The 24,814-nt window shown below is 39.4% G+C and overlaps 1 protein-coding gene across 1 annotated transcript in view; it reads left to right on the forward strand.

Annotated features, from left to right (window-relative positions):
• The window catches only part of EPHA6 (EPH receptor A6), a 1,448,913-nt gene that overhangs the window by 1,369,847 nt on the left and 54,252 nt on the right, over positions 1-24,814 (forward strand). Inside the window, exon 13 of the mRNA XM_053706041.1 lies at positions 16,348-16,497. Coding sequence (XP_053562016.1) covers positions 16,348-16,497 — 150 coding nt within the window. The remainder of the gene's footprint in view (positions 1-16,347; positions 16,498-24,814) is intronic.

Genomic DNA, 24,814 nt, shown 5'->3' on the forward strand with positions numbered 1-24,814 from the left:
CAAAACCTTCTTTTGTTGTGCGGTATGTTGCACAAAACCCAAGGCCTGACTTTATGTGCTTGTGCACGTTTTCCCCCATAGACATCAATGTGGAGAAAGTGCCAGAAAAAAACTAACACCTGCGATCGCAGACTGGCGATCGCCTTAACCCAACCCCATTGATGTCTATGGGGAAAAGAAAGTTATGTTAAAACCTAACACCCTAACATAAAACCCGTCTAAATACCCCTAATCTGCCGCCCCCGACATCGCTGACACTAATTAAAGTTATTAACCCCTAATCTTACGCCCCCTGACAATGCCGACACTAATTAAAGTTATTAACCCCTAATCCGCCGCCCCCTGACATCGCCAACATTAATTAAAGTTATTAACCCCTATACACATTGCTACTAACAGCCCCCCACATTGCTACTAATAAACTAAACCTATTAATCCCTAAACCGCTGGCCCCCCACATCCCAAATCACTAAATTAAACTATTAACCCCTAAGCCTAACGCCCCCCTAACTTTAAATTTAATTTACAATATAACTAGATTAAAATAAAAAAAAACTAAGATTAAACTATAAATAAACCTAACATAACTATTTTAATAAAATAAACTACAAAATACTAATTTTAAAAAACCTAACACTACAGAAAAAAACGCTAAAATTACAGAAAATAAAAAAGCTAAAATTACAAAAATAATAAACGAAATTATCCAAAATAATAAAAATTACACCTAATCTAATAGCCCTATATAAAAAAAACCACCCCAAAATAAAAACACCCCCTAACCTAACAATAAACTACCAACAGCCCTTAAAAGGGCCTTTTTTAGGGCATTGCCCTAAGTTAAACAGCTCTTTTACCTTTAAAAATTACTAAGTCCGCCCTAAAAGTAAACTCCCCCATGCAACCAACCCCCAAACTAACTCTCGAAAAAATCCTAAAATACCCATTGCCCCTAAAGGGGCATTTGTATGGGCATTCAGCTCTTTTACTTCCCATTAAAATAAAAAAGCCCTATTCTAAAAAAAAAAAACACCCAAAAAAACCATAACACTAACCTCAGGAAATCTACTCACAGTTCCTGAAGTCCGGATATCCATCCAGGCGGCGTCGTTGGGGCATCTTCTTTCTTCATCCCGGTGGCGCAGAGCGGAGCTGTCCAGGACCGGCAGCGTCATCCAGCACGGAACTTCCTCTTCATGCGATCAACCACCGAACACTGAAGCTTGAATGCAAGGTACCCCTTTTATATTGGGGGACCGTTGCATTCCTATTGGCTGAAAAATTCAAATCAGCCAATAAGATGAAAGCTGCTTAAATCCTATTGGCTGTTCAAATCAGCCAATAGGATTTCAGTAGCTCTCATCCTATTGGCTGATTTGAAAATAGCCAATAGGAATGCAAGGTACCCCAAATATAAAATAGGCACCTTGCATTCAACCTTCAGTGTGCAGCGACAATCATACGAAGAGGACCCTCCACGCTGGATGGCTCCGCGGTCGCTGGTCCTGTTCTGCGGTCCCCTCCGCGCCACCTTCACCCTGGATAAAGATAGAAGAGGTTCCCACACTGGATAAAGATGTCGCCACCTGGAAGAAGACCTCCGCCGGACTTCAGGAACCGTGATTACCTATTTGGGGGTTAGACTTAGGTTTTTGTTTTTTTGGGTGTTTTTTTTTTAGATTAGGACTTTGTTATTTTAATGGGCTGCAAAAGAGCCTATTGCCCTTTTAAGGGTAATGCTCATACAAATGCCCCTTTAGGAGCAATGGGTAGCTTAGCTTCTTTTAGTGTTAGTTTTTTTTTTTAAGGGCTATTGGTAGTTTAGTCTTAGATTAGGGGGTGTTTTTATTTTGAGGGAGCTTATTTATTTTTATAGTGGTATTAGATTAGGTTTCAAATTTTTTTTTTGATAATTTGGTTTATTTTGTTCTGTAATTTTAGACTTTTTTAATTTTTTTTATTTTAGATTTATTTATTTTAATTTAACCTTATTTTTTATTTTTAAAGGAATGTTAGGATTTTTTTATTTTAATTGTTACTTAGTATTTTTTTTATTTTATGTGATGGGGTTAATTTAGGGGGCATTTGGTTAGGGGGCTTAGTGATTAGATTAGTTATTTGCGTTGTGGGGGGGATGGCAGATTAGGGGTTAATAGTTTAAATAGGTACTTTGCAATGTGTGGGAATGGTGGTTTAGAGCTTAATACATTTGATTGTTAGTTGCAATGTGGCGGAATGGCGGTTTAAAGGGTTAACTTTTATTCAGGTAGATTTACGAGTTATGCGCGCTATAGGGAATTTAACGAATGCAACAAAAGTTGCGTTATGTCACCTTCTATAGCGCAGCCATTACAAGTTTTGAAACAGCCGGCTTGTGCGTGCAATATGGTTGCGTTGAGCTCCATACCACACAAAATACAAGCGCTGTTTTGACGTGCTCGTGCACGCTTTCCCCATAGACATCAATGGGGAGAGCGGGTTAGAAAAAAAAATAGGAAGCGCGGAATGAAAAGATCTGTAACGCAGCCCCATTGATGTCTATGGGCAAAAAAAGTAACGTTTAAACGTAACACCCTAACATAAACCCTAAGTATAAACACCCCTAATCTGCTGCCCCCGACATCGCCGCCACTTACATAATGTTATTAACCCCTAATCTACCTCTCCCGATATCGCCGCCACTGAAATAACAGTATTAACCCCCAATCTGCCGCTCCTGATATCGCTTCCACTATACTGAAGTTATTAACCCCTATTCCCCTGCACCCCAACATCACCCACACTATAATAAATCTATTAACCCCTATTCCATCACTCCCCGACATCACCGCCACTAAATAAAGTTTTTAACCCCTCAACCTCTGGTCTCCCACATCACTGCCTCTAAATAAACCTATTAACCCCTAAACTGCCAGCCTCCCACATGGCAACAACTTAAATTAACCCCTAAACCTAACCCTTACACCCCCTAATTTTATCATAATTAAAATAGAGCTAAATTAAAGTTACAATTATTAACTAAATTATACCTATTTAAAACTAAATATAAACTTACCTGTGAAATAAAACTTAAGCTAGCTACAATGTAACTAATAATTATATTGCAGCTAGCTTAGGTTTTATTTTTATTTCACAGGTAAGTTTGTATTTATTTTAACTAGGTAGACTAGTTAGTAAATAGTTATTAAAATACAAACTTACCTGTGAAATAAAACCTAAGTTACCTTACACTAAAACCTAACATTACAAAAAATAAAAAACACTAAAATTACAAAAAATAAAAAAACTACCATTACAAAAAATAACAAACAAAATTATCCAAAATAATAAAAATTATTTCTATTTTAATACCCTTTAAAAAAAAAAAAAAATAACCCACCCCAAAATAAAAAAGCCTTTTGTGGGCCCTTAAAAGTCCTTTTGTAGGGCATTGCCCTAAAGAAATCAGCTATTTTGCTACAAAAGAAAAACAAACACCCCCTAACAGTATACAAACCCCCACCACTCAAACCCACAAAATAAAAATAAAGTAAAACCTAATCTACCCATTGCCCTGAAAAGGGCATTTGTATGGGCATTGCCCTTAAAAGGGCATTCAGCTCTTTTGCTGCCCATTAAAAATAAAAAATGGCTATTCTAAAAATATAAACCCACCCCAAAATGACTTTTTTTTTTTAAACAAAATAACAAACCAATTATCAAAAATAATAACAATTATTCCTATTCTAATGCCCATTTAAAAAAATAAAAACACCCCAAAATAAAAAAAACTAATCTATAATAAACTACCAATAGCCCTTAAAAGGGCCTTTTGTAGGGCATTGCCCTAAGTTAAACAGCTCTTTTACCTAAAAAAAAATACAAAGACCCACTAACATTACAAACCCCCACCCCCCCAAAATAAAAAAACTATCTAAAAAAACCTAATCTACCCATTGCCCTAAAAAGAGCATTTGTATGGGCATTGCCCTTAAAAGGGCATTTAGCTCTTTTGCATTGCCCTGAAAAGGGCATTTAACTCTTTTAAGAAAAGCCCAAATCCTAAACTAAAAAAAAACACACCCAAAAAAACCTTAAAAAAACCCTAACACTAACCCCTCTTTAGGTACTCACAGTTGCTGAAGTCCCGCTTCATCCCAGTGGCTCCATTTTCATCCATCGCGGGACCGGCATCTTCATTATCCCTGTTGAGGCGGAGCGGCGATGCGCGGAGGCAAAGGTCCAAAGCAGTGTTCCAGGCGAAGGTACAAGGTGGAGGTCCAGGCGGAGGTCCTTCAATCCGACATGGAGGTCATCTTCATGCGATCGTCTGCCGCACACTGAAGATTGAAATGCAAGGTACTCTTTTTATACTGGTGGTACCATTGCATTTCTATTGGCTGAAGAATTTGAATCAACCAATAGGAATTAAGGCTGCTAAAATCATATTGGCTGTTCAAATCAGCCAATAGGATTTAATTAGCTCTCATTCTATTGGCTGATTCAAATCAGCCAATAGAATGAGAGCTGATTAAATCCTATTGGGAGGTATAAGCAGAGTACTACGTACACAGACCACGTTAATATCTCTAGCTTGACTAACTAGCTCTCTGTTATATTGTTTTTCCAATAATTTGTTTTGAAGCACTTCAGCTTCTCTGTGATAATCATCAAGTTTAGTACAGTTTCGCCGAATTCTGCGGAACTGCTCATACGGGATGTTGTGCTTCCAATTTTTCATATGCCCGCTCTTGGCATTCAAAAAGCCGTTGCTGTTAGTCGATTTTCTGTAATTTTTTACTATAACTGAATTTGATATATGGTCCACAAACAACTCTATATCCAGAAATTCAATTCTGTCTTTCGAATTTTTCTCAGTGAAAGTTAAATTAAACTAATTGTTACTTATATATCTGAAACACAAACACAAAACTTGTAATCTAGGTGATTGTTAGTTGCGATGTGGAGGAATAGCGGATTAGGGATTAATAGTTTAAATAGGTACTTTACAATGTGGGGGAATGGTGGTTTAGAGGTTAAAACATTTATTATTAGTTGCGATGTGGATAACGGATAGAGGGGTTTTGACGTGTCAGGTTTATTTTTGGGAGGTGGGTTTGATTTCAATGGGAAAAAGGTCTCTAAAAGCCCCTTTTTCCTATTTTACACCTAGTTGAGCTGGGTGTAATTTTTGTTAATGTATCAGCAGCCTCTAACAGTGTATTAACGGTTTGCGCTGTCATTGGAAACCTGGTCTTATTTAAAGATTAGCGGGTTCTGATACCTTGTATAGGACACAAAAATGTTTTTTGGTAGCCGGAGTCCAGTTGCCGAAATTGAGTTATAATGGGCCGTTGGAAGCAGTCGGTGAAGGATATTGCTTCCGACAGCATATTTAACGGTTTGCGAGCGCACACAAACCTAATTGCGGCTCAATGGAAACGAGCCCTTACTCAGGTAAGACAACTGCACAAAAAATATAAATTAGACAACTAAAACGAATGTTTATAAATTGTTAGATGTAATATAAAATACAAAACACAAGTATAAGTGGAACAAAACTGTCATATCATGCAGTGCTATAATGCACTGGGCTTGTCTCTGCTTCACATACGTAAATGAGAGATCTCCCGCAGTGCTGGAGAGTAACACCCTCTTTCTTTTGAAACTTCAGTAAGTTCAGCCTTTGTGAAGTCTGAACTACAATTTCTCTCCAAGCTGGAGAATCTTTGAATATCAGGGCCTCAGAGAGACAAATTGAAAAGGAAAATATTACCCATCTCTTCCACTCTCTTACTAGGAACTTGATTCCTACTTGCTGCCTCTAGTTGACAAATATTTTCTGTAGAGAATACTCAAGTATTAATATTTTCAGCATAGGCGGTGGTTACAACAGGCAAAAATAGCAATTTTAAATGACAAAATAAAAGAAATTAGTCATTTGTAAACAATTTGATCCACAGTGTAAAACAGGTAACTGGGATCACATTAAAGCTGAGAAAAATGTACAATTAAATTTGCTTGTAAACTTAAATTATCTGGCTACAGCATGACATTTTAAACAACTATCCAATTTAATTCTATTATCAGTTTTGCTTTGTTCTTTTCATATCCTTTGTTAAATAGTAATCCTGCATGTGTTTTTAGCTATCTGACAGCCAAACTATTGCAAATGCTGAAACTAAGTAAAATATGATTATCAGTATTTCTGAAATTGCACACTGACCCTCCATGTTGGAAAAAAACAATTTTGATTCTGCATGTGAAAGGGCTGCCCAAACTTGTTTTTTTGAGAGACACACACAGATCAGTATTTCATTATTGCATATCATGTAGTTAAATTCAACTGACCCTGATTATTTTACATTAAAGGGACAGTATACACCAATTTTCATATAACTACACGTAATAGACACTACTATAAAGAATAATATGCACAGATACTGATATAAAAAAACAGTATAAAACCACTTAAAAACATACTTGGGAGCTTTCAATTTAGCTCTGTTTAAAAGGATACTGGAACACCCACTGCAAGTGGGAAATAGCAGACACTCCCCCCTCCCCTTTCCTTTGCATATGAAAAGACCCTTTACACAAACAGAAGCAAGCTGGAGTAGGTATACGTCAGTATTCTCCTAAAACTTTGGGGATTGGTTAGGAGTCTTAAAATCAGAGCAATGTTATTTAAAAATAAGCAAAACTATCCATTTGATTTAAAAAAAAACTGTATGGGCTATATAAATGGATCATCTTCAAAACATGTATGTAAAGAAAAATCTAGTGTATAATGTCCCTTTAAGTACATACATTTTTATCTGTTTGTGTCCCTTAAAATGTAAAAAAAACCACAAAAAAACATAGCCGTCATCAAAAGTAACCAGCTATTCCTTACCTTTAAGTCCAAATATGAAATACCCAAAATAGAAGACTGTAAAAATAAAGTATAAAAAAATTAAAGGGGTGTCTCTTTACCCAGCAACATTTAATTATTTGTATTATCTCTCTTCCTGCATCTTACAGGAAGGAACCAAAATATTATATAAGTAGGCAATAAGCCTGCCCAGAGGGCAGTCTATTTAAAGAAAAAAACTACAAACCCAAAACCTAAAATTACACAAAATAAAAAATGTAAAATTACAAAAAAAATAAACAAAGCTATCAAAAATAAAATAAATAAACCTTAACTAATACGCCTATAAAAAAATACCCGCAAAAATAAAAATACCCCCTAATCTAATACTAAACTACCAATAGCCCTTACCTAAACAAATCACCAATTGCCCCTAACTAAAACCCCCACCCACCAAACACCCCAAAATAAAAAAAAACTAACACTAAAAAAAACTAAACTACCCATTGCCCCATAAGAGGCATTTGTATGAGCATTGCCCTTAAAAGGGTATTCAGCTCTTTCACTGCCCTTAAAAGGGCAATCAGCTCTTTTCCAGCCCAAAAAACCCTAATAAAAAAAAAGCCACCCCAAAAAATAAATAAAAGCCTAAGACTAAGTCCCAAATTGGTGCTCACTGTTCCTGAAGTTCAGCAGAGAAGATCTTCTTCCAGGCGGCTCCATCATCTTCTATCTTCATTCAGAATGAAGGTGGCGCGGAGCGGAGGTGCGGAGCTGTCTTCCCCGATGTGTGGATCCTCAGTGGCAGTCCTCTGCGGCATGGAGGCTCCTCTTCATCCGATGTCCGTCGTACACTGAAGATTGAATGCAAGGTACCGCAATCAATTTGGGGTACCTTGCATTCCTATTGGTCGAAATTTTGAAATCAGCCAATAGGATTAGAACTAATGAAACTATTGACTGTTCAAAATCAGCCAATAAGATTTCAGTAGCTCTCATCCTCTTGGCTGATTTAAAAATTTCAGCCAATAGGAATGCAAGGTACCCCAATAAATTTGGGGTACCTTGCATTCAATCTTCAGTGTGCGACTGACGATCGCATGAAGAGGAGCCTCCACACCTCTGAGGACCATTGAGGACTGCAGCCGTTGAGGACCGCCGCTGAGGATCCACGCATCGGGGAAGCCAGCTCCACACATCTACTCCACACTGCCTTCACTCCGGATGAAGATAGAAGACGATGGACCTTCTCTGCCGGACTTCAGGAATGGTGAGTACCTATCTGGGGCTTAGTGTTTTTTTTTTAAAGATTAGGGATTTTAATGGGCTGGAAAAGAGATGAATGCCCTATTAAGGGCAATGCCCATACAAATGCCCCTTTAGGGGCAATGGGTAGTTTAGTTTTTTTTAGTTTTAGTTTATTTTGAAGGGTTTGGCGGGTGGGGGTGTTTTACTGTTAGGGGGGGGGATTTAGTAATTCTTAAATGTGAAAGAGCTGTTTAACTTAGGCCAATGCCCCACAAATGTTTTTATTTGCGGGGGGGGGGGGGGTTATTTTCATAGGGATTAGGTTAAGAAAAAAATATTTTTGATAATGTTTATTTTTTTCTGTAATTAGTTATTAGCGTTGTGGGGTTTGGCGGCTTAGGAGTTAATAGGTTAATTAGGTTTATTGTGATGTGGGGGTTTGGCGGTTTAGGGGTTAATGGCTTAGGTTTATTTGCGATGTGGAGGGTTGGCGGTTTAGGGGTTAATAGGTTAATTAGGCTTATTGCGATGTGGGGTTTGTCGGTTTAGGGGTCAATAGGTTAATTAGGTTTATTGCGGTGTGGGGGTTGGCGGTTAAGGGGTTAATATTTTAATTATGTTATTTGCGAATTAGGGGTTAATTACTTTATTATTTTGCAATGTGGGGGTTGGCGGTTCCAGTGTTTGTTAATACTTTGTGCGGGAGTTTAGTTTTTGTTTTTGTTATACTTTGTGCGGCCGTTTACTTTTTTGTGTTATTTCTTGCGGGCGGTTACGTGTTTGGATTCTTTCAACACCCTGCCATTTTCGGAAACTACCTGGATGCAGCAAACATTCTTTTGCCTGCCTCACGCAGCCAACATTCCTTTGAGGATGCGTGCGCAACTGTCGATACCGACAGACGCGTTACAAACGCTATTATAGTATCGATATATATACGTATATGGATAAAATTTGTATTTTCAGTTCACACTAAAACAAAGTCAGATCATTGAATATATTTAATTTTGGTTTATTGTCATTCAATTGTGACACAAAACTACAGTATCAGTATGAGATCACACTGTGTATTACTCAAATCATATGACACTCATTAGGAGCGCATTCTGACAACCCACTGGAATTTGTCATTTAATTATATTCAATACTAATTCAGCATTATCAGGACTCACAAGGCAGTAAGCAGCATAATCTATAAACATTTGAATAGCTCACTTAATACTGCATATTGCTCAGGAATCAAATTAGCATTTCTCTCCGCTCATTATAGTTTTATAGGTTGGGCAGGAAGAAATACTACGTGGCCTTGTACACAAAAATGCTTGTTACTGGTAAAGGTTTTCGAGTGTAGGAAAATGACAGATTTGATGAATACTCTTCGATCTTAAGATCATTTAGAAATATCTCTAAATGGCAAGCAAGCACTTTGCATATTTTGGACATGTTTTCCATTCAGCCTGAAATAAAGAAGTCTGGGGAATTCATCATAGCTCTGAATTAGCATAATAACCATGCAGGAACATATTGAGGCTCCACAAAACCCTTCATTTCTGTTCTGATTTTAGCAACTTCAAAATCACATACCAAGGCTTACTCAGAATTTTAGTTTTTTTAATAAATATGTGGTAGAATATAGGACATTATTAACCAGGATGGATTTGATTTAAATCATATTTTCCTATTTTAAAATAATAACTTTTCAGATATTTTTTCTGGTGCTATCAGACCATTAACAATGTAGTGATAACTAGATATGCATAGATAAATCATTGAATTGAATGCAATTATTGGGAGGTGAACTATCTCCAGGTTAATTGGTTAATCAATCATATTTGATCAACTTTTCAGCTGCACTTTATTGGAAGGAGAAAAATAATGATTACCATAATAATATCAAATTAAATAGTTTTATTTAACTAAAACAATAACATTATATTTTATTTGTAATGCTTGCCCCTCCCTCCTCACACTTAGGGGGGTAGTTATCAAGCCGTCAACCTCAAATACGCTGGAATTCCGCAGCGTATTTGTGGCGAGGCTGATTCACCTTAGTTATCAAAGGCTAGAGACCGGCAAAAGTAGAATTTTGTGACGTAAGCTTCGATCCGCCGGACTCAGTCCGACACAGATCGATTCTTACGTCACTCCAGATGTTCCGCACACAAGTGTGGCACAATCTGACTACTTTTGCTAGTTATCAAAAAACTAGCAGGTACGCTTGGCACTTTTCCGGCCCAGCGTACCTGGTTTTCAATCCGCCGCCCTGGAGGCGGCGGATCCCATAGGAACCAATGGGAGTCTGACCATAGCGAAAGTACAAGTTCGCTGCTGCTAGACATCCCATTGATTTCTATGGGAGATGTCTGCACCTAACACCCTAACATGTACCCCGAGTCTAAACACCCCTAATCTGTCCCCCCATACACCGCTGCAACTAAATAAAGTTATTACCCCCTAAACCGCCGCTCCCGGAGCCCACCGCAAGCTACTCTATACATATTAACCCCTAAACCACCGCTCCCTGACCACGCCGCAACTATAATATATGTATTAACCCCTAAACCGCTGCTCCCAGACCCCGCCGCCACCTACATTATACCTATTAACCCCTATCCTGCCCCCCCTATACCGCCGCCCTCTATAATAAAGTTATTAACCCCTATCCTGATGCTGATCCCGCACCTCGCCGCAACTAAATAAATAGTTTAACCCCTAAACCGCCGCTCCCGGACCCCGCCGCAACCTCTATTAAACTTATTAACCCCTAATCTGCCCCCCTACACCTATAATACATTTATTTACCCCTATCCTTCCCCCCCTACACCGCCGCCACTGTAAATAATAATTATATTGTAGCTATCTTAGGATTTATTTTTATTTTACAGGTAACTTATAGTTATTAACTATTTAATAGCTTACCTAGCTAAAATAAAGAGACATGTACCTGTAAAATAAAAACTAACCTAAGTTACAATTACACCTAACACTACACTATACTTTAATAAATTATTCCTATTTAAAACTAAATACCTGTAATAGAATTGAGCAGATTGAGCAGCCAATAGAATGCGAGCTCAATCTGATTGGCTGATTGGATCAGCCAATCGGATTGAACTTCAATCTGATTGGCTGATTCAATCAGATTTTTCCTACCTTAATTCCGATTGGCTGATAGAATCCTATCAGCCAATCGGAATTGAAGGGACGCCATCTTGGATGACGTCCCTTAAAGGAGCCTTCATTTGTCGGTAGTCCGTCAGCAAAGAAGGATGTTCCGCGTCGGCGGGATGAAGATGGATCCTGAAGAAAGAAGATTGAAGACCCTGCTTGGAAGATGACATCGCCCGGATGGAAGACTTCTTCAGCGCCGCTTGGAAGATGACATCGCCCGGATGGAAGACTTCTTCAGCGCCGCTTGGAAGATGACATCGCCCAGATGGAAGACTTCTTCAGCGCCGCCTGGAGGATCACTTCATCGGATGCAAGACTTCTTCAGCACCCCTTGGAGGATCGCTTCTGCCGCTCCGGATCTCCTCTTCGGTTCCATCGATGGGTCGGCTGGCTGAAGACAACTCAAGGTAGGATGATCTTCAGGGGGGTAGTGTTAGGTTTATTTAAGGGGGGTTTGGGTTAGATTAGGGGTATGTGGGTGGTGGGTTTTAATGTTGCGGGGGTTGTATTTTTCTTTTACAGGCAAAAGAGCAGTTTTCTTTGGGGCATGCCCCGCAAAAGGCCCTTTTAAGGGCTGGTAAGGTAAAAGAGCTTTGAACTTTTTAAATTTAGAATAGGGTAGGGAATGTTTTTATTTTGGGGGGCTTTGTTATTTTATTAGGGGGCTTAGATTAGGTGTAATTAGCTTAAAATTCTTGTATATTTTTGTAACTTAGCTTTTTTTATTTTTTGTACTTTAGTTAGTTTATGTAATTGTATTTAATTGTAGTTATTTGTAGTTAATGTACTTAATTAATTTAATGATAGTGTAGTGTTAGTTTTAATTCTAACTTAGGTTAGGATTTATTTTACAGGTAATTTTGTATTTCTTTTAGCTAGGTAGTTATTAAATAGTTATTAACTATTTAATAACTATTCTAACTAGCTAAAATAAATACAAAGTTACCTGTAAAATAAATATAAATCCTAAAATAGCTACAATGTAATTATTAATTACATTGTAGCTATCTTAGGGTTTATTTTACAGGTAAGTATTTAGTTTTAAATAGGAATAATTTATTAAAGTATAGTGTAGTGTTAGGTGTAATTGTAACTTAGGTTAGTTTTTATTTTACAGGTAAATTTATCTTTATTTTAGCTAGGTAAGCTATTAAATAGTTAATAACTATTTAATAGCTATTGTACCTAGTTAAAATAAATTGAAAGTTACCTGTAAAATAAAAATAAATCCTAAGATTACAATATAATTATTATTTATATTGTAGCTATATTAGGGTTTATTTTAAAGGTAAGTATTTAGTTTTAAATAGGATTAATTTAGTTAATAATAGAAATATTATTTAGATTTATTTAATTAATATTTAAGTTAGGGGGTTTTAGGGTTAGTGTTAGACTTAGGTTTAGGGGTTAATAAATTTATTACAGTGGCGGTGGTGTAGTGGGGGCAGGATAAGGGTTAATAAATGTATTATAGGTGGCGACGGTGTAGGGGGGGCAGATTAGGGGTTAATAAGTTTAATATAGGTTGCGGCGGGGTCCGGGAGCGGCGGTTTAGGGGTTAAACTATTTATTTAGTTGCGGCGAGGTGCGGGATCAGCAGGATAGGGGTTAATAACTTTATTATAGAGGGCGACGGTATAGGGGGGGCAGGATAGGGGTTAATAGGTATTATGTAGGTGGCAGCGGTGGCCGGGAGCGGCGGTTTAGGGGTTAATACATTTTTTATAGTTGCGGCGGGGTCTAGGAGCGGCGGTTTAGGGGTTACTAACTTTATTTAGTTGCGGGGGGCTCCGGGGGTGCCGTTATAGGGGGTAGAACAGTGTAGTTAGTGTGGGTGCTTAGTGACAGGCTAGTAAAAAAGCTGTCAAAAAGCCGAAGAGCAGCGAGATCGGATGAGTGATAACTCTCACAATCCGCTGCTCATCGCCCCGTACTTGGTGCGCGGCTTTTTGACAGCTTTTTTGATAACTTAGGCGAAATTTTGCAGGTCCGTGGCGGCGAAGGTAGGCGAGCTTAGGCGGGCGTATTGAACTGGCGAAGGCAGGTAAAGTAGACACGTTGATAACTAGGCCTCTTAGGCCCTTGTGCAGAGCTATCCCACTCTCATTCTGTGTACATAGATTTGCAGGGAAGCAATGGCATTAAATCGAAGGTAAAGTCAAAATAAAATGTTCATGATTCAGAAAGAACATGGAATTTTTAACAATTTTCCAATTCATTTTTTTTTTCTAAAAATGTTCTTTATTAGAAATCACACATTGGAATACAAATTTACACTTAAAGGTCCATAATATCCAAATGTTTAAATACTTGAAAGTGATGCAGTATAGCTGTAAAAAGCTGACTAGAAAATATCACTTGAATGTCTCTATGTAAAAAAGAAAGATCTTTTACCTCAAAAGTTTCTCAGTAGCCACATCCCATTGTAAAGGACTTCTAAGCAACAAATCAGTATGTCTGTCCCGGGACAGCGGAAGGAGCGAGCTTTTGTGCACACTCATCTTATTTCCCTATTCAGTGTAAGGAAGTTTACAATGAAATCTCATGAGAGTTAAGTGAAATCTCATGAGATCACAGTAAAAGAGTTCATGACCTCAGCACTGTTGATGCTGATTGGCTGCTGTTCATTTCTATATTTTTGTATTTTTTTTTACCTGCAGCTGGGAGCAGCTGAGTATAACTTTTTACACAGAATTTACTCTGCTGAGCTGAGGAAATTGTGAGGTAAAATATCTTCCTTTTTTACATAGAGATGCTCAGGGGATATTTTCATGTCAGCTTTTTACAGTTATACTGCATCAGTTTCAAGTGATTTAGCATATGAGTATTATGTCCCATTAACCACAATACAACAATCTATAAATTGAGCATCACAGCAAAATGAGGTCTTAGCAGAATTAGTCCCATTTGTGCGAGAGAAGATCCAGTGGTGTTGAGTGTCCAAGTGGTCTTTTATTCAAGATCATCAAATATAACACCATACGAGGATGGTTCAGTCCATGTGATTTCCAGTTTTTCAATTTATTTTCAACATAGTTAATTAAACAAACAAACAAATATTTTTACTAACAAGTAATTAACATATAAATGAGGCTAGAGGGACATCAGAACAATTTACTTCTCTTATCTTATTTGGTTTGTTCTCTCTGTATCCATTGTTGAAAAGCATACATATGTAGGCTCAGAAGCAATGCACTGCTATGAGCTAGCTGGCCTGTTTGTCACTGTCTCACCCAATGTGTTCAGCTAGGCCCCAGTAGAGCATTGCTCTCCTTCAACAAAGGACACCAAGAGAATGAAGCAAATGTGATAATAGCAGTAAATCTGAAAATTGTATGCTCTTTTCTTTTATGATTATGTCTCTTTAAGGTTTATTTCTTAGCTCTGTATGTTTATTTTATAACATTTTTACTGTAAAGAAGATGCATGCTATTTCTGCAGACATAAATTCACAGGTTTGAGAACTAAAAAAAACAATAATATGTTATAATACCTTCTAGATAGAAAAAATGCCCAACATAATCTGACAGAAACCTCTGGAGACCATGACATTGTGAATGGATTAATAAAAATCTATATTTCAGGATGAATAACATTTAGATTAGAATGTGTCTTAAATAGAAACTTTAGATAGATTTTTCCTCAAAAAGCCTTTTATTTAAAAAATTAAAAAAACCCTCTTTCCACCAAAAAAAAATGTAAACAAAATTAATGTCAAACCTCAACGTTTTGCACATTAGTACACCCCCCAAACTCAGACCTCTGGTTAAGTGAAAAAAGTTTTACAAAACACCTTAGAAATACATTATACAGTAACACTCATATTAACACTATCTGATAAAAACTGTTTTATAAAAATATTTCACAGATAAGTTATAAGGGCTCAAAGTGAGATGTTAGAAAAAAAAAGGTTTAAAGTGCTTTTACATAGAGATCCTATGTGACACATTTAGTAACATAGAAATCTTTAAATATATATGTATATGAATATATACATAAAAATGTGTGTATTTATATGTGTGTATACTGTATGTATATGTATACGTATATACACCTACACATTCATATAGATATATATTAATATGTAGTTGTGATTGGGTTACTCAAGCTGTGGCTGTTAGACTGTCGGCAGGAAAACGAGGCTACAATGAAGTCTATAGTGGAAAACTTAAACCACGATCGAGCGTGCTGCTTCTGAGCACAAGGATGCAAGGGAGCAATATTTGTACTTCCCAACCGTAATCTCACACCCAGTAGCGTGTACTGAAATAACAAAACTGAGTGCAGATTACTGGTTCATGGAAGTGCAAATATGCGCTCCAACTGTAATCTAGTCTTAAATGTCTCTATATATTCTGTTTAAGGATAAGAATATTTGAACAATTGAAAGTAACATTCAAATGCTGATTCTAATACACTTACATCACTGACTGCTAAGCCTACCGCTGCCTTTGCAGCCGCTCCAGTGTTTCTTTATATCCTTATTTTGAACCTCAATTAAAGTTTACTTACCTGATCCACTGGTTGCGCCGCACTAAAATGTGTTATTTCAAGACCTGCAAGCTGGAGGGGGGGTGCAGCCAATAAGAAGCAGTATCTCCCAATCCTACACTCATTATCACTTATTTTTATGCACTTGCATTTAGAGTTAAAGGGACATGACACCCACATTTTTTCTTTCATGATTTAGAAAGATAATGCAATTTTAAACATCTTTCTAATTTACTTATATTATCTCATTTGTTTTATTCTCTTGATATTCTTTGCTAAAAAAGCATATCTAGATATGCTCAGCAGCTGCTGATTGGTTGCTGCACATAGAAGCTTCGTGTGATTGGCTCACCATGTGCATTGCTTTTTCTTCAAATAAGGATATCTAAAAAATGAAGCAAAATAAATAGAAGTAAATTGTTATGTTGTTTAAATTTCTATTCTCTATCTGAATCATGAAAGAAAGATTTTGGGTTTAGTGGCCCTTTAAGTATCATTTTAAGATGCAAAAAATATATATTCCTAGAAATGACTTTCAGGCTCTAATACAGATTATAACCAATTGTTTGTTTTAAAATATGTATTATTTGTTTCCTGTTTTTTAGGGTGGAAAAATCCCTATCAGGTGGACAGCCCCAGAAGCAATAGCGTATCGTAAATTTTCTTCTGCAAGCGATGCATGGAGTTACGGCATTGTTATGTGGGAAGTGATGTCTTATGGGGAGAGGCCCTACTGGGAGATGTCAAATCAGGATGTAAGCGATTATAATCTTCATTGTGTACATCACTGTTTTTAAAACTCATTATGTTCCTTCTTTTCTATTCAGCTAAATGTAATGAATCCTTTCCCTACATTTTGTTCAATATATAGAGCATATATCTGCCATTTCAATGTCTTCCTTTGTCTGTGTTTGCTTAAAAACCTCTCCGTTATCCATTCTATAGTCAATTTATCATTTCATGTATTATATTTTACTATATCCTTTCTTTTGCATTATCCTTAGCTTCTTTAGTTGTTTTTTTCCGTCTCATTCAAATTCAATTTCTTTAGCACATCTGATTTTAAATTAATGGAAGGTAATGGGTGAAATGGAATGGAAACTACAGGGAGGGTTTAAGGTTATAGTGCCAAACTCTGTGATATTCATGCAGGAAAGGTAGTTCTGCCAAATCTCAGCAACTTAGTTTATTCGAAAATAAAAGCATCTAGTTATGTGTGTCAGTGTAGTGTGTTAGTGGGGTGTGTGTAGTGTGTGATTGTTGTGTGGGTGGTGTGTGTGTAGTGTGTGATTGTTGTGTGTGTGTAGTGTGTGTAGTGAGTGAGTGATGTGTGTATAGTGTGTGAGTGGTGTGTGTGTAGTGGGGTTGAGTAGTGTGTTTGTGTAGTCTGCGAATATTGTGTGTGTAAACGAGGGAAGTTTGTGAGTGGTGTGTGAGTGGTGTTCGTGCAGTGTGTGAGTGGTGTGTATGTAGTGCGTGAGTGGTGTGTGTGTAGTGTGCGAATGGTGTGTGTGTGTGTGTGTAGTGCATGAATAGTGTTTGTGTAATGCATGCGTGGTGTGTGTGTAGTGCGTGAGTGGTGTGTGTAATGCATGAATGGTGTGTGTGTAGTGTATGATTGATGTATTTGTGTTGTGTGAGTGTTGTGAGCATCTACTGTGTGTACAAGTGTGTTTTTGTACAGGTACTTGTGTGCATGTGAGTGTAGTGCATGAAAGTTATGTATATGCTGTTGTGTATGCGTGGCATGTGCTTGAGTGGTGTATGTAGTACATGATTGGTGTGCAATTGTGTATATGTACAGATGTGTGTGTGTAGTACTTGAGTTATTTGTGCACGTACAGTACTATGTGTGTGCACAATTGTGTATATGTACAGATGTGTGTGAGTGTGTGTGTAGTACTTGAGTTATTTGTGCACGTACAGTACTGTGTGTGTGCACAATTGTGTATATGTACAGATGTGTGTGTGTGTGTGTAGTGCTTGAGTCATTTGTGCACGTACAGTACTATGTGTGTGCACAATTGTGTATATGTACAGATGTGTGTGTGTGTCGTGCATGAGTCATTTGTGCACGTACAGTACTGTGTGTGTGTACAATTGTGTATATGTACAGATGTGTGTGTGTGTGTAGGGCTTGAGTCATTTGTGCATTTACAGTACTATGTGTGTGCACAATTGTGTATATGTACAGATGTGTGTGTGTGTCGTGCATGAGTCATTTGTGCACGTACAGTACTATGTGTCTGTGTACAGGTTCTTGTGTGCGACGTGTAGTGCAAGAGTCATTTGTGCACGTACAGTACTATGTGTCTGTGTACAGGTTCTTGTGTGCATGTGAGTGTGCATGTAGTGCATGAGTAATTTGTGCATGTACAGTACTATGTGTGTGCACAATTGTGTATATGTACAGATGCGTGTGTGTGTAGTGCTTGAGTCATTTGTGCACGTACAGTACTATGTGTGTGCACAATTGTGTATATGTACAGATGTGTGTGTGTGTGTGTAGTGCACGTACAGTACTATGTGTCTGTGTACAGGTTCTTGTGTGCATGTGAGTGTGCGACGTGTAGTGCATGAGTCATTTGTGCACGTACAGTACTATGTGTCTGTGTACAGGTTCTTGTGTGCATGTGTGTGTGTGTAGTGCTTGAGTCATTTGTGCTGTGTGGGTGGTGTGTGTGTAGTGTGTGATTGTTGTGTGTGTGTAGTGTGTGGGTGGCGTGTGTGTAGTGTGTGAGTGGTGTGTGTGTGTAGTGTGTGTAGTGAGTGAGTGATGTGTGTATAGTGTGTGAGTGGTGTGTGTGTAGTGGGGTTGAGTAGTGTGTTTGTGTAGTCTGCGAATATTGTGTGTGTAGATGAGGGAAGTTTGTGAGTGATGTGTGAGTGGTGTTCGTGCAGTGTGTGAGTGGTGTGTATGTAGTGCGTGAGTGGTGTGTGTGTAGTGTGCGAATGGTGTGTGTGTGTGTGTGTAGTGCATGAATAGTGTTTGTGTAATGCATGCGTGGTGTGTGTGTAGTGCGTGAGTGGTGTGTGTAATGCATGAATGGTGTGTGTGTAGTGTATGATTGATGTATTTGTGTTGTGTGAGTGTTGTGAGCATCTACTGTGTGTACAAGTGTGTTTTTGTACAGGTACTTGTGTGCATGTGAGTGTAGTGCATGAAAGTTATGTATATGCTGTTGTGTATGCGTGGCATGTGCTTGAGTGGTGTATGTAGTACATGATTGGTGTGCAATTGTGTATATGTACAGATGTGTGTGTGTAGTACTTGAGTTATTTGTGCACGTACAGTACTATGTGTGTGCACAATTGTGTATATGTACAGATGTGTGTGAGTGTGTGTGTAGTGCTTGAGTCATTTGTGCACGTACAGTACTATGTGTGTGCACAATTGTGTATATGTACAGATGTGTGTGTGTGTCGTGCATGAGTCATTTGTGCACGTACAGTACTGTGTGTGTGTACAATTGTGTATATGTACAGATGTGTGTGTGTGTGTAGGGCTTGAGTCATTTGTGCATTTACAGTACTATGTGTGTGCACAATTGTGTATATGTACAGATGTGTGTGTGTGTCGTGCATGAGTCATTTGTGCACGTACAGTACTATGTGTCTGTGTACAGGTTCTTGTGTGCGACGTGTAGTGCAAGAGTCATTTGTGCACGTACAGTACTATGTGTCTGTGTACAGGTTCTTGTGTGCATGTGAGTGTGCATGTAGTGCATGAGTAATTTGTGCATGTACAGTACTATGTGTGTGCACAATTGTGTATATGTACAGATGCGTGTGTGTGTAGTGCTTGAGTCATTTGTGCACGTACAGTACTATGTGTGTGCACAATTGTGTATATGTACAGATGTGTGTGTGTGTGTGTAGTGCACGTACAGTACTATGTGTCTGTGTACAGGTTCTTGTGTGCATGTGAGTGTGCGACGTGTAGTGCATGAGTCATTTGTGCACGTACAGTACTATGTGTCTGTGTACAGGTTCTTGTGTGCATGTGTGTGTGTGTAGTGCTTGAGTCATTTGTGCACGTACAGTACTATGTGTGTGCACAATTGTGTATATGTACAGATGTGTGTGTGTGTCGTGCATGAGTCATTTGTGCACGTACAGTACTGTGTGTGTGTACAATTGTGTATATGTACAGATGTGTGTGTGTGTGTAGGGCTTGAGTCATTTGTGCATTTACAGTACTATGTGTGTGCACAATTGTGTATATGTACAGATGTGTGTGTGTGTCGTGCATGAGTCATTTGTGCACGTACAGTACTATGTGTCTGTGTACAGGTTCTTGTGTGCGACGTGTAGTGCAAGAGTCATTTGTGCACGTACAGTACTATGTGTCTGTGTACAGGTTCTTGTGTGCATGTGAGTGTGCATGTAGTGCATGAGTAATTTGTGCATGTACAGTACTATGTGTGTGCACAATTGTGTATATGTACAGATGCGTGTGTGTGTAGTGCTTGAGTCATTTGTGCACGTACAGTACTATGTGTGTGCACAATTGTGTATATGTACAGATGTGTGTGTGTGTAGTGCACGTACAGTACTATGTGTCTGTGTACAGGTTCTTGTGTGCATGTGAGTGTGCGACGTGTAGTGCATGAGTCATTTGTGCACGTACAGTACTATGTGTCTGTGTACAGGTTCTTGTGTGTATGTGAGTATGTGACGTGTAGTGCATGAGTCATTTGTGCACGTACAGTATTATGTGTCTGTGTACAGGTTCTTGTGTGCATGTGAGTGTAGTGCATGGGTCATTTGTGCACGTACAGTACTATGTGTCTGTGTACAGGTTCTTGTGTGCGACGTGTAGTGCAAGAGTAATTTGTGCACGTACAGTACTATGTGGTCTGTGTACAGGTTCTTGTGTGCATGTGAGTGTGCGACGTGTAGTGCATGAGTCATTTGTGCACTTACAGTACTATGTGTCTGTGTACAGGTTCTTGTGTGCATGTGAGTGTGCGTGTAGTGCATGAGTAATTTGTGCATGTACAGTACTATGTGTCTGTGTATAGGTTCTTGTGTGCATGTGAGTGTGCGTGTAGTGCATGAGTCATTTGTGCATGTACAGTACTATGTGTCTGTGTACAGGTTCTTGTGTGCATGTGAGTGTGCGACATGTAGTGCTTGAGTCATTTGTGCACGTACAGTACTATGTGTCTGTGTACAGGTTCTTGTTTGCATGTGAGTGTTCGACGTGTAGTGCATGAGTCATTTGTGCACGTACAGTACTATGTGTCTGAGTACAGGTTCTTGTGTGCGTGTAGTGCATGAGTCATTTATGCACGTACAGTACTATGTGTCTGTGTACAGGTTCTTGTGTGCATGTGAGTGTGCGTGTAGTGCATGAGTCATTTGTGCATGTACAGTACTATGTGTCTGTGTACAGGTTCTTGTGTGCATGCGAGTGTGCGTGTAGTGCATGAGTAATTTGTGCACGTACAGTACTATGTGTCTGTGTACAGGTTCTTGTTTGCATGTGAGTGTTCGACGTGTAGTGCATGAGTCATTTGTGCACGTACAGTACTATGTGTCTGAGTACAGGTTCTTGTGTGCGTGTAGTGCATGAGTCATTTATGCACGTACAGTACTATGTGTCTGTGTACAGGTTCTTGTGTGCATGTGAGTGTGCGTGTAGTGCATGAGTCATTTGTGCATGTACAGTACTATGTGTCTGTGTACAGGTTCTTGTGTGCATGCGAGTGTGCGTGTAGTGCATGAGTCATTTGTGCACGTACAGTACTATGTGTTTGTGTACAGGTTCTTGTGTGCGTGTAGTGCACGTACAGTACTATGTGTCTGTGTACAGGTTCTTGTGTGCATGTGAGTGTGCGACGTGTAGTGCATGAGTATTTGTGCACGTACAGTACTATGTGTCTGTGTACAGGTTCTTGTGTGCATGTGAGTGTGCGACGTGTAGTGCATGAGTTATTTGTGCACGTACAGTACTATGTGTCTGTGTACAGGTTCTTGTGTGCATGTGAGTGTAGTGCATGAGTCATTTGTGCACGTACAGTACTATGTGGTCTGTGTACAGGTTCTTGTGTGCGACGTGTAGTGCATGAGTCATTTGTGCACTTACAGTACTATGTGTCTGTGTACAGGTTCTTGTGTGCATGTGAGTGTGCGTGTAGTGCATGAGTAATTTGTGCATGTACAGTACTATGTGTCTGTGTATAGGTTCTTGTGTGCATGTGAGTGTGCGACATGTAGTGCATGAGTCATTTGTGCACGTACAGTACTATGTGTCTGTGTACAGGTTCTTGTTTGCATGTGAGTGTTCGACGTGTAGTGCATGAGTCATTTGTGCACGTACAGTACTATGTGTCTGAGTACAGGTTCTTGTGTGCATGTGAGTGTAGTGCATGAGTCATTTGTGCACGTACAGTACTATGTGTCTGTGTACAGGTTCTTGTGTGCATGTGAGTGTGCGACGTGTAGTGCATGAGTCATTTGTGCACGTACAGTACTATGTGTCTGTGTACAGGTTCTTGTGTGCGTGTAGTGCATGAGTCATTTGTGCACGTACAGTACTATGTGTCTGTGTACAGGTTCTTGTGTGCGTGTAGTGCATGAGTCATTTGTGCATGTACAGTACTATGTGTCTGTGTACAGGTTCTTGTGTGCATGTGAGTGTGCGACGTGTAGTGCATGAGTATTTGTGCACGTACAGTACTATGTGTCTGTGTACAGGTTCTTGTGTGCATGTGAGTGTGCAACGTGTAGTGCATGAGTCATTTGTGCACGTACAGTACTATGTGTCTGTGTACAGGTTCTTGTGTGCATGTGAGTGTAGTGCATGAGTCATTTGTGCACGTACAGTACTATGTGTCTGTGTACAGGTTCTTGTGTGCATGTGAGTGTGCGTGTAGTGCATGAGTCATTTGTGCATGTACAGTACTATGTGTCTGTGTGCAGGTTCTTGTGTGCATGCGAGTGTGCGTGTAGTGCATGAGTCATTTGTGCACGTACAGTACTATGTGTCTGTGTACAGGTTCTTGTGTGCATGTGAGTGTGTGACGTTTAGTGCATGAGTATTTGTGCACGTACAGTACTATGTGTCTGTGTACAGGTTCTTGTGTGCATGTGAGTGTGCGACGTGTAGTGCATGAGTCATTTGTGCACGTACAGTACTATGTGTCTGTGTACAGGTTCTTGTGTGCATGTGAGTGTAGTGCATGAGTCATTTGTGCACGTACAGTACTATGTGTCTGTGTACAGGTTCTTGTGTGCATGTGAGTGTGCGACGTGTAGTGCATGAGTCATTTGTGCACGTACAGTACTTTGTGTCTGTGTACAGGTTCTTGTGTGCATGTGAGTGTGCGTGTAGTGCATGAGTCATTCGTGCACGTATAGTACTATGTGTCTGTGTACAGGTTCTTGTGTGCAACGTGTAGTGCATGAGTCATTTGTGCACATACAGTACTATGTGTCTGTGTACAGGTTCTTGTGTGCATGTTAGTGTAGTGCATGAGTAATTTGTGCACGTACAGTACTATGTGTCTGTGTACAGGTTCTTGTGTGCGACGTGTAGTGCAAGAGTCATTTGTGCACGTACAGTACTATGTGTCTGTGTACAGGTTCTTGTGTGCGTGTAGTGCATGAGTCATTTGTGCATGTACAGTACTATGTGTCTGTGTACAGGTTCTTGTGTGCATGTGAGTGTGCGACGTGTAGTGCATGAGTATTTGTGCACGTACAGTACTATGTGTCTGTGTACAGGTTCTTGTGTGCATGTGAGTGTGCAACGTGTAGTGCATGAGTCATTTGTGCACGTACAGTACTATGTGTCTGTGTACAGGTTCTTGTGTGCATGTGAGTGTAGTGCATGAGTCATTTGTGCACGTACAGTACTATGTGTCTGTGTACAGGTTCTTGTGTGCATGTGAGTGTGCGTGTAGTGCATGAGTCATTTGTGCATGTACTGTACTATGTGTCTGTGTACAGGTTCTTGTGTGCATGCGAGTGTGCGTGTAGTACATGAGTCATTTGTGCACGTACAGTACTATGTGTCTGTGTACAGATTCTTGTGTGCATGTGAGTGTGTGACGTGTAGTGCATGAGTATTTGTGCACGTACAGTACTATGTGTCTGTGTACAGGTTCTTGTGTGCATGTGAGTGTGCGACGTGTAGTGCATGAGTCATTTGTGCACGTACAGTACTATGTGTCTGTGTACAGGTTCTTGTGTGCATGTGAGTGTAGTGCATGAGTCATTTGTGCACGTACAGTACTATGTGTCTGTGTACAGGTTCTTGTGTGCATGTGAGTGTGCGACGTGTAGTGCATGAGTCATTTGTGCACGTACAGTACTTTGTGTCTGTGTACAGGTTCTTGTGTGCATGTGAGTGTGCGTGTAGTGCATGAGTCATTCGTGCACGTATAGTACTATGTGTCTGTGTACAGGTTCTTGTGTGCAACGTGTAGTGCATGAGTCATTTGTGCACATACAGTACTATGTGTCTGTGTACAGGTTCTTGTGTGCATGTTAGTGTAGTGCATGAGTAATTTGTGCACGTACAGTACTATGTGTCTGTGTACAGGTTCTTGTGTGCGACGTGTAGTGCATGAGTCATTTGTGCACGTACAGTACTATGTGTTTGTGTACAGGTTCTTGTGTGCGTGTAGTGCATGTACAGTACTATGTGTCTGTGTACAGGTTCTTGCGTGCATGTGAGTGTGCGACGTGTAGTGCATGAGTCATTTGTGCACGTACAGTACTATGTGTCTGTGTACAGGTTCTTGTGTGCATGTGAGTGTAGTGAATGAGTCATTTGTGCACCTACAGTACTATGTGTCTGTGTACAGGTTCTTGTGTGCATGTGAGTGTGCGACGTGTAGTGCATGAGTCATTTGTGCACGTACAGTACTATGTGTCTGTGTACAGGTTCTTGTGTGCATGTGAGTGTGCGTGTAGTGCATGAGTCATTTGTGCACGTACAGTACTATGTGTTTGTGTACAGGTTCTTGTGTGCGTGTAGTGCATGTACAGTACTATGTGTCTGTGTACAGGTTCTTGTGTGCATGTGAGTGTGCGACATGTAGTGCATGAGTCATTTGTGCA

This window comes from Bombina bombina, chromosome 3 (genome assembly GCF_027579735.1).
Source record: "Bombina bombina isolate aBomBom1 chromosome 3, aBomBom1.pri, whole genome shotgun sequence".
Classification (NCBI taxonomy): Eukaryota; Metazoa; Chordata; class Amphibia; order Anura; family Bombinatoridae; genus Bombina; species Bombina bombina.